Source organism: Pteropus vampyrus, unplaced genomic scaffold (assembly GCF_000151845.1).
Source record: "Pteropus vampyrus isolate Shadow unplaced genomic scaffold, Pvam_2.0 Scaffold279, whole genome shotgun sequence".
In the NCBI taxonomy this organism is placed as follows: Eukaryota; Metazoa; Chordata; class Mammalia; order Chiroptera; family Pteropodidae; genus Pteropus; species Pteropus vampyrus.
The window spans coordinates 368,485-380,017 of NW_011889060.1; the positions used below are offsets into that span (position 1 = coordinate 368,485).

An 11,533-nucleotide genomic window follows, 5' to 3' on the forward strand; every position below is an offset into this window, starting at 1 on the left:
ATTAATTGGCATTAATGGTATTACTTTAAATCAGTATTTTGACATACTAATTAAATTTAATTTTCTAGACATAAGCAGAAATATATGTATGCGTTATTTATTTTGAACCTTTATTTCTATCAAAATTTTATAATTATTTCTAATAAATGTGTGTTTATACACACATATTTCTTCATTAGTTCTATAAATAGAATCATTTTCTCTTTTACTTTCTAGCTGTATAGCTATAGCTAAAGAAAAAAGTATATGCTTGTCTTACATTCTGTAACTTTGCTGAAGATTTTCGGGATACTATTTTGGATTTTCTTGTACGCATCACTTTAAAAATATTTTCATTTCTCCACCATTCTCACATTTAGCTGTCACTTTCATATTCCACTTTATTATATCATGTCTTTAAAACATGATGTCAAGTAGTAATAGTAATAGTTATTCTTATATGGGTCCTTCTATAGAGCTTCTTATTAAAAATAGTATTGGTTTTTCTATTCTTTGCATATGAAACCCTCTATTCTTAATTTATTTTTAGAGGTTTTGTTAAGATTAGATGAATTCTGTCAAATGTTTTTGAGGTCTCAGGACAATTACAAGTACTGTTTTTCCCACAGATGTAGAACATTATTCGAATAGATTTTCTTGAACTAGACCACGAGTTGCAAACTTTTTTTGTTAAAGGCCATACAATAAATATTTTAGGCTTTGTGTGTCATGTATGTTCTCTGTCCTGTAATCTTCTGTGTCTTTTACCAACCCTTTAAAAATACGAAAACTATTCTTAGCTTGTGGGCTGTCCAAAAACAGATCACTGGCAGCAGGATTTAGCCTACAGGCCATAATTTGCCTCCTTCCCTCCCAGCAAAAAAATGATTAACTGGCTGTAATACTCTTTGTTAAGACTCCGTAAAGACTCAGATGGTACCTAGCGGACCCTGTCAGCTGGACCAAAGTGCTCCTATGAGTTCTGAGGGTGCCGTTCTATACGAGCCCGGAGTAGAGAGAGGTCTGTCTCAAAGACAATGGAGGCATGGCGTGAACTCCATCAAGATGAGAGGACACCCCCAACATTTTTAGAGAAAGTTGTATTATTAAAAAATACTAACACCTTAACTAAAAGGGACAGACGCAATTCAAAATGAAAAGAACCCTCCAGGCCCCTTGCTCTTCTACAGGCAGGAAGCCGGGCTGCAAATTACTGGCTAGCGTGGGAGAGAAGGACACATTCGGGTGGCAGGAGGCCCAGGGAACCACGGGTCAAGGAACCGCTGCCTCGGGAGAAAACGGGCCCCGCGCCCTGGGAATGGAGGGCGTGGCAACACAAGCCCACCTGGATCTCAGTGGGCCAGTGACAGTGATGTGCCTCCTGTCGCTCTCCTCATTGAACTTATGCTTTTTACTTATTTATAAAATATAGTATAAAACTTATTTATATCTATTGTGGTTAACTTGTACTGTCTCATCATTGTGCATAGGGCGTGTGGAAGGCAGATAACTTGCTTTTTAGTTTACTAGTCTCTCAGTCAAGAAAAACTGCCACCAAAGTATTGTACGTGGAAAGCTCAGCTGCATCCATGACCAATGCCTATCGCGAGGTCATGGACTTCGAGCCTGAGGCCATGATGAGATGACACTCTGAGAGTCCCGGGAGGGAGTGTGGGAGGGATGCTAACAACTGTGGCCCGAGAGGGGACTATGGTACATAAAACAGGGCCATAAATCATTTCCTCCTATCAAGTGATGGAGTCTATGTTCCCATCCCGTAAATCTATGCTGCCTTGTGACTTTTTGCAGCTTCCTCTCTCACCCTCTTGGAATGCTTCCGCCACCCCAAAAAGAGGCTGAGTCCAGTCTACCGAAAGACGAGAGGCCATGTGGATGAGGACTGAGGTGGCCTGGCTGACAGCCCCATGCAACGGCCCTCAGTCCTCTGCCAACTGACTGCAAATTCAGACGTAAGCCTGGCTGACACCATGAGAGCAGACGCAGCTCTTCCAGCTGTGCCCGGCTGGCTGCCAACTCGCAGAATTACGAGCAGATAAATCATTGTTTTATGCCACTAAGTTTTTGCAATGTGGTTTGTTACACGGAAATCAACTGATAATGCTCATTAAGCCTATCTGTTATGTGGGCATCAAGGGAGATAACCTAATGGATCATCCCTGTGGAGAGCACCGCTGTCCAGTGGCTAAGGCTTCCAGGGCAACCGATCACTCATCCATGAGGTAGGGGCGCTAGCGTCCCCACAGCCCCTCATCCCCGCCATTCAGGTTGTGCACAGGTAAGTCCTAGCAGGTCTGTAAAGAGCACCTGCAGAACCAGGTGTAGTGAATTCGAGTTCATTTAGTATTACCTTTACTAAATTTAAAAGTTTTCTTTATTCTCCTACTGAAACAATTCTTGCTAATATTACCAATGATTTACTTGTCAAATCCGAAAAATAATTTTCATTGCCTATTCTCTTGCTTAAAAACCTCCCCAGTGTTTTTGGAATAAAATTAAAGTGTCCCGAATCTGGTACACAAGGCTTGGCATCACGTGGCCCGTGCCTTCCAGTCTCAGCCAACCCCTAACAAGCAGACTCTGCTGTGACTCCCCCAAACCACGAGCTGATTGGCTGTCCCGGTTCTTTCTCTAGCCTCTGAGGCTTTGCATTTGCAGGTCCTTTGGTCTAATGCTTCCTCGAGCTTCACATTGCAAATCCCAGAGATGTCAATTTGGAGATGTCGAGTTCTCACGAGGCCTTTTCCGATGGCCCTCTCCTGACACTCCCCAAGTACTTTACAGTGTTTTGCCATCATTTTTTTAAAAAATTATGTTCATCCCTTCAAAAGCTAAGAGCTCCTGGTAAAGACAGAGCCCGCTCATTTACCTCTGTGCAGCAGAGGCGCTGGCACGAAGTAGATGTTAATGACCTATCTGCTAAGTGAACCAGTGAATGAACCACGCAGCCGCACTTTAAAAGTTGTGGTATTTTTCTATTTTACTTATTTTATATATTACTGTGACAGGCCATTTATGTCGTACTACATATTGAAGTGATGATGATGCTAGAATATAGGAAGAATAAAATACTCTTACACAGGAAAAAGCGGAAAACGAAAAAACCTATTATAATTTTTAAATAATATACTGTTCATAAATGTATACCCTCCTTAAATAAAACTTCATATTGTACTCAGCAAAATAAGTAACAACTCTATAGAACATGCAGAGAGTGTGAACAGGTATGGAACTTACATATACTAAAATTTTAAAGTAGTATTTATAATACATGGTGTGTATACTAGTTCAACTTTGGTATATTCTGTTGGTAATAAATCATTGCAATTTTCTACTCATTACAACAGAATTTAGCTATGTATAGTCATAATCAGGGTACAGAAGAAATCAGAAACCATTGTAATCAAATATTATATGGAAATGAATAATTTTTATGTTGCAAGAGACCTTTAAGTCATCCAGCTAGATGCACTTATGTTCCTGGTGAGGACACTGAGAACTGGAGCCGTAGCCACCCGTCTGGTTGACACTGGTGCCACAGTTAAAACTGAGGATGACTGTTACTTCTTAGGCTGGGCAAAATTTCTCTCAAAAAAGTTGTAAAGGTCTGAATATAAACTTCAACTCTGCCATCTTTAACCATTGAAAAGAATATGTGTTTTGCTATTTAGACAGAGCTTTTCCTAAGAATAGATTAGCATGTTTGTGTATGATGAATCATGACCAAATGGGGTTTATCCTGGAAATGCAGAGCTGGTTCAACATTTAGAAAGCATCGATGTCATTCACCCATATTAATATAATAAAAAAGAAAAATAATATGAGAGTCTCAGCAGATGCAGAAGAGCCATTTGACAAAATCCAACATCCATTCCGAACAAAAACTTTCAACAAACTGGGTATAGAACTTCCTCCTTCTGATGAAAAGCATCTAAGAAAAACCTAGAGCTGACATCACATGTACTGGTGAAGTACTGAATGCTTTCCCCCTACGGTCCGCCACAAGGCAGATGTTCACTCTTAACGCTTGCATCAACCTCTGTGCTAGAAGCCAGCGCAAAAGGCAAGAAAATTAAACAAAAGGTATAGAAATTGGAAAAGTGAAATTATCATTAGTCACAAATGACATGACTGTGTACATAGAAAATACTAAGGAATCTACAAAAAATTTTAAGATAAATAGAAATAAATGAATTTAGCAAAGGCACAGGACATATAAATCAAAGTACATCTATGAGCAACAAACAACAGGAAAAAAAAAATTTAAATACCATTTACAATCACACCAAAAAAAAAAATTTAGAATAAACTTAACCACAAAATATGTAAAACCTCTACACTGAAAACTTTAAAATACTGCGGAGAAATTAGAAAGACTCAAACAGATTTTTCCATGCTCATGATTGAGAAACTCGACATTATTAAGTTGTCAATTCTCTCCAAATTGACTTCTAGATTCAATGCCATTACAACTGAAATCCTTGCAGGCATTTTTGTAGGAAAAATAAGTTGATTTGAAATCGTATATGGAAACGCAAAGGACCCAGAGTAGTCAAAAATTGAGAAAATGAAGAACAAATTGGAGAGCGTACACCACCTGATTTCTAGACTTACTATAAAAGCCAGTGTGGAATTAGTCAAAAGTAATCAAGACAGTGTGGAATTAGTCAAAGACTACATGACAGACACGTGGAGCAGAATAGAGTCTAGAAATAAACCCATAAATATACAGTCATTGATTTCAACGAAGGCACCAAGGTTATTCATGGTGGAAAGAGCAGACTTTTAGGAAGAAATGTTGTTGGAACAACCAAGTAAACCATCCGGGGAGGAAGGGCGGAAAAGAACCACAACTTCTACCTCACTCCAAGCACAAACATCAACTCAAAACGGATCAGAGAACTAGAAGTAAAGATAGTAACTACAAAGCTCCTAGGAAAAAAAAAAACAAAAACAAAAAACATGAGAATAAATATCTTTGCAACTTTGGGGTTGTAAGACAAAGATTTCTTAAACAGGATACAAAAAGCCCTATTCACAAAAGGAAAAACTTGCTCTTCTAAAGACACTGTTGAAAATGAAAAGGCAAGCCACAAAAGAACATATTCACAACCCAACGAAGATTTCATCCAGAATATATAAAGAACTATCACAACTGAATAATAAACGAATAACCGACTTTAAAAATGGGCTTGAACAGATACTTACAAAACAAAACTTGAACATTTATAAAAAACGATAAGCAAATGGCCAAAAAAGCACATGAGAAAGTGCTCAGCAAACAGCATTAGTTGTCAGAGAAATGCAAATTGAACCACAGTGATATACTACTTCGTATTCACTCAGAATGGCTAATACTAACACGACCGGCAATATCGATTATTAGAAAGGATGTAAATATTAGAGAATTAGAAGTGATCAAATATTCGAGAGGATGGAGACGGGACAGTAGAGCTTGGGATTCCCAAACGCTGCTGGGGAGAATGACGCGGTCTGACCACTTTGAAAAACAGTCTGGCAGTTTCTTATAGACACCCATCCTTTGACACAGCAATTGTATGCTTAGATTTTTACCCAGGAGAAACGAAAACGTATTCACACGCAGGTTTTATAGGAACGTTCGCGGCAGCCAGATGGAAGCAACCAAACAGCAGGTGCGTGGAAACAACTTGTGCTGCATCCGGACAGTGACACGCAGTGACACGCCAGTGAGAAGCGAGACGCGGTGGCTGCTGATTCACGCAGCGCACGTGCATCTCTCAGACACAGCGCACACGCGGCATGATTCGGTTCACGCAAGGTTCTAGAACAAGCCAAACTACACTCAGATGTTAGAAACCAGAACAGAAGTTATCCTGCAGGGGAGGGGCTGGCTGAAAATGGGCACGACAAACTTTGCAGAAACGTCCTAGACATCAATGTGGGTGGTGGCGACACAGGTGGATATGTTTGCTAAAACTCGTCCAAATATACGCTCAACATCTGCGCATTTTTCACATGTAAATTAGACGTCAGTAAAGTCTGTTTAATTCTTTATGTTAAATATCGAATGAACGGAGCGAAAGGACTGCAGGAGAGAGGCATGGACTGGAACCGCTTCCCTCCCAGGCCACCCACCTGCCCCACGGCCGCTCCGCAGGGGAGCACGGGCACGAAGCCGAAGCTCCCTTTGAAAGGCACAGCTGTGACTCTCGTGTCTTGAGTCCGCCTTCAGTGAATAAACTCTGTGCGATTAAATTCCCCTTAAAGATCTAAGAGATCATCCTCCATTCCCTGGTTTAAACAAATAAATTGATAAGCACTGTTTTTTAAAGCCTATGGATTTTACTTCACGTCTATTTCTACTGTTCCTATCATTGCTATAGATCTTCCAAAAAGGAAGTGACTGGGGAAAAGGGGATTAAAAATGTTACCATACGAAAACAAACTCAATTAGGACTTGAATGATTTCCGTCATTTAACAATATATTGAAAGATATTTCATGACTTAAAAGAGAAAGCATAAGACCTATAGAGATCAAAAGGAGATCAGCGTTTGCTTAGGGGTGAGGGGGATGGGAGGAATGGGGTGTGACAGCACAGGAGTTCTATCTGAGGTGATGAAAATGTTCTAAAAGTGACTTGGTGACAGTTGCACATAGCTGTGACTACACTAAAATCAATGAATTGTACATGAAATGGGTGAATTCTATATGTGAATGGAGGTGTCTTTAAGAAAAAGCCATTGGGATTTTGACTGGATTGCTTTGGAATCTACAGATCGATTTGGAGAAAACGTATCTTTACAATATTGATTTTTCCAGTACATGAAAATTATGCAGCTCTGCATTTATTGGGGTCTTCTTCAGTCTCTCTCATCAATTCTATACGTACTTCTGTACATATTTTATTACATTTATTCCCGGATATTTGATATTTTGATGCTATTTATATAGTAGCTTAAAAAAGAGAGCGCACTGAATTGTTCTAATGTAGGGTATGAAGATGAACAGAGCATGATATGCATATTAAATCATCAAAATTTCAAAATAAAAATCACTACATGTGGTCTAACGAATAAATTTTTCTGATTTTTAATTTATTTATAGAAAAGACAAACAAATATATAAAACTTAAGTCACGTTTAGTCAGACATTTAACAAGTCACACCATGAAAAAGAATAAAAACACATAAACCTGCAAATATTCTGGGATGTTCCATAGCAGGTGGAAGCCACAGTGAACAAACACTTCCTTATATGTGTTAGGCTCTTCTGCTTACAGTGTAAACAGAGGCGTTGTTTAATTTTAGCTCTATTACCCAACATATGTACTTATTAGAAAAATGCTTTCACAACAAAAAAATTTAACAATGGTTAAGTGTACATCTAAAGCCAGTAACATTTAGAGTGTTTAAATATGTTTGTCATATTGGTGATACAGAGACCTTATTATCTTTCAGTTCAAGTTAACCGAAATATTATCTAACTACATTAATTAGTTTCCTGAAAGCAGATGGTATTTTTCTTTCATAAAATAAATAAATGTTTTCTACTAAAATGAAATAAAGATATAAATAACATTGGGCTTCGAGTGAACCTCGTCTGACTTACTTAATGTTTCTGCAGCTCAGGTTTTCATCTACAAAAGGATGTTGGATGAAACCATGTCCATAGCCCCGACTCGCTTTAAAATTCTGTTAACTCCATAAGGAATCAGCAAAATACCATATGGTCATCCTATACTTTAAGCAAGCACAGTAATACACAAAGACTGGATGTATACGAGCTAAAGGACTCAGTAGTTATTAGCTCAAAGGATTCTCTATTTTTACTCCATATTTATCAGGAAGCTCCCTGAATATAATTTACACTAAACTTTTCAAAACGTATCTGATGTTTATTGAAAGTGCAAATTCATGTTTTGAATTGTAATCTTATATCTCTACTAATAATCATGGTTAGCTCACCATATGAGGATGAAAAAAATAGTATATATGAAACCATTTATAAGATATTTTAGACATTTTGTAAAGCAGCCAAATGAAAGATCTGTTCATAAATGGGGTTACTTTTCTTTGTTGGAGTGAAGTGGGAGATAGGACTTTGTCTTTGATCAGAGACTCTCGGAAACTCTGTAACCTAGAATTTATGTGCCTGTAATTAACTATAACATGCCGATGAAAAAAAATTATATGGAAATGTTACCTGATCGATGGTAGAATTTAGCTTGGTGAGTAGCAGAAATCCCCGACCGTGGACGAGGTACTGTCCGAGGGTTGCCATGTGTGTCTCCTCTTCCTCCTCCCTGGCCTCCGCCCTCTGCACCACTGCATTGCAGAGCCGGTTGACATCGGTCAGAAATTCACGTGCCAAAGAGTTACTGTCGGTGCTCATGACCGAGCTGCAAAATAAATATTACAAAAAAGATTAGAAAAACAAAAAAGTGCGTTTAAAACTATGAGGGTTTGTTGTTTGTTTTTAACTAAAGACTGACTTTAAGTTACTGGGCACTGGGACTTAACCCTATAATATTTTCAGACATAGTTCTGACCAAGCCAGGTGTTCCTTAAGTATTTGTGCACAACAGAAATCAGTCCTGGGCATGAAATGCCCGAGCGTGACCTGGAACAGCTAAGTGAAAGCGCCTAAGCAGAGGAGGCCAGTGAGGGGTGGCAGTTAAGGCAGAGTCCGACTTTCTGTCTTAAATAGCGTCACCACAGGACAGAAATAAACCCATCACTTAGAAAATATTTTTGCTTTACCTGTATTAAAAGATAAACGGATCTTTTAAAAAGATAAACTTTTTTCCTTTGACAGAGCCAACAATCACTGGCTCACCCTTCCCAAAACACCAGAGTTCACTTAGTGGGGGGAAAAAGGTTTATCACCAGGTGAATAAAACGGAAGCATTCTAGCAGCTGAAGTTATCCCTTCACTTCTTACCATGCATTTGAAACAAATAAAGGGCAATGTGCCGTTTTAAGGTTAAGAAAAACAGTAAGGTAAAGCAAACAAAAGAGATGGGAAAACACAAATGTAAAAAATGTATAAATATTTAGAAAGGAAAAATCATGAACAATAAAACGCCCAAAGAATTTCAAAATAGTTTCACCTTAAGGCTGCAGGTAATTTTGAGACATCCAGTAACTTTTAAAAAATGTTTTAACCTGGAGATGTTAAATTAAATAAGATGCGTGTCTCAGAGTCTTCCTGCACCCACGCTGGTCCCCGCTGAGGCGGCAGTGGCCCACACGACTGTGCCTACTGCCCAGAGGCACAGCCAGGCTCTGGGCCCTAACTGACTGAAGCGCAGACCAACAACCATGCTGGCAACAACCATGCTGGCCGCAAGATGTTGCAGCCAACAACCATGCTGGCCGCAAGATGGACTTGCATCGCGCAGCCTGCAGAGAGGCACTAGGCCAGTGGGATTTCCTCTCTCTCTCATGGGAATGTAAATAGCAGGACAGACTTGATGTGGTGGAAAGTCGCACAGCAATGGGCCCGTGATGGTCGCGATGAGGTAGGTGAGGCTGGGAAGAAGGCAACTTGGTGAAAATGAACCAACAAGAGGCAAAGAGAAGCAGATAAACATTAAAGAAGGAGACAAAGAAATTCCTAATGCGACTTTGGCTTCTGTTCGTTCTGGGGCCCCGCAGTTTAATTCCTGGATTCCCATCAGGATTCTGAGTGTTATTACAATAACAATCCCCTCTCTAGTATAACGGATACCTTTATTTTTAATATTATTGGACATTAAGAAAAAGACAAAAAAGTATTAAAAAGAAATGTATTTCACTTATTATCCCGAAACCCTCGATTATATATATACTATTGGTTTTTTTAGAAGCTTAAAGTAAAATTGTTCAATAAATCGAAAAACCTAATTTATTCAGTCCATATTTATCCAACTTTATTCACTTATTTCTCCTAATCTGTCCCTGATTTAAGATACACAATTATTCAGTGTACCACAAAAAAAACAAAAAACAAAAAACAAAAAGCAAAAAACACCTTCCAATTAAACTACAGCACAGTGCTTTCTAAGCACTTAGACTTTTCCATACACTATCACCTTCTGGGTCATCGAGACCATCCACCACGCAGTACTCTTCAGAGCGCTACTCTGTTCCTGAAATTTTCTTCCGAAGATGCTGACATCATTCTGTAAGTCGTGATGCTGGTGCTTTCTTGATCTTACCGGATGGGATCAGCAGAAAGCTTCAGGAAACAACCAGGAAACATTTGAAACTCGTCGGATATGGCGCCGGCCAGGGAACGACTAAAGTGCTGACATAAAGCCCCGTGACCGGCAGTCATGACCCGCTCACAGCGCAGCCCCCGACGCTGCTTGTGAGACGCCGTCAGCGGCAAGGCACATGGCAGCTTTAGGGACAGTAACAATGCGAACGCTAAAAAACCGTGGTAATAATGAGGGCCTATCTTCTAGAAATTAAGATAATGCACATTAACATGAATTTTTAGATATGAAAACGAATGAGGAAATCATTTCAATCCTACTTCCTACAAGCAAAAGATGCCTTGTCAATAAAAAGCATGTAATATATGCAGAATGTACATTATTCCTGATTTTATACTGTTCATAAGATATATATACCGTTACATAATAGGGTATTATATATAAATGATTTACCACCTGCTTTGATTCATGTAGATGGATTAGAAATCTTTTCCCATGAGCTCTCTCTTTTTCTTTGTAGTAGCTGCATGGCATTCCGCTGCATGGATATATTATGTGTATTTGATTATACAGATGTACTATAGATATGTAGCCAATATCTCGCTGTTGAATATTTAGGTTGTTTCAGATTTTTATTATTATAAACAAAGCGGCACCGAACATCCTTATATTACTTGCATGTTTATCCTATCATTTCCTTGAAGTGCTGTTACTTCATAAAATACGTTTTACACATTTCCTGTTACTTCATAAAATACGTTTTACACATTTCCTGTTAGGTTTATTTCAAAGTGTTTTATAGTTTTCACCATTATTCTGAATGGGATTTTACTTTCCATTGCATATTCTAACTAGGACAGATACCGTATTTAGGAGGCATACAAGAAGTGGATTATTCTGATACAGTAATCATAAACTTCTCACTGAACTGTCTTACTGCTTTTCGTGGAATTTCCAGACAGAAAACTCTGTCATCTACAAACAACAAACATTCTGCATTCTCCTGCCCGACACGCACACACTCCCACGCCCTCAGTGCGTGTGTGAGCACTGCCAGCCCACGCCGGCGGTGGGGGGGGGCACGTTTGCTTCGCACATTAAGAAATATTCTTTTCTTCCTAGTCATCTAATGGGAAGGTTGCGTTTAACTAACGCCTTTCACACACTCTGATGCCAACTGAAAAGATGACTGCAGCGTATTTTTAAAAGATCTTTAAAAATATTTCAAATACCCAGAAAAGTACAAAGAATATATAACATGAGGTTATAGCCAATACTCAGATCTAGCAAGCATTAACACTATGCTATGCTCAGGCCAGTTCGCAGGTACACGTGTACGTGTCCATGTGTGCGC

At 39.1% G+C, this 11,533-nt stretch overlaps 1 protein-coding gene across 1 annotated transcript in view; it reads right to left on the minus strand.

Annotated features, from left to right (window-relative positions):
- Positions 1-10,718, minus strand: part of LYST (lysosomal trafficking regulator) — a 134,470-nt gene extending 123,752 nt beyond the window's left edge. The window contains exons 1-2 of the mRNA XM_023520819.1: positions 10,636-10,718; positions 8,184-8,379 (exon numbers count right to left, since the gene is read on the minus strand). Coding sequence (XP_023376587.1) covers positions 8,184-8,379; positions 10,636-10,649 — 210 coding nt within the window. The 5' untranslated portion in view covers positions 10,650-10,718. The remainder of the gene's footprint in view (positions 1-8,183; positions 8,380-10,635) is intronic.
- Between the last annotated feature and the right edge of the window lie 815 nt (positions 10,719-11,533).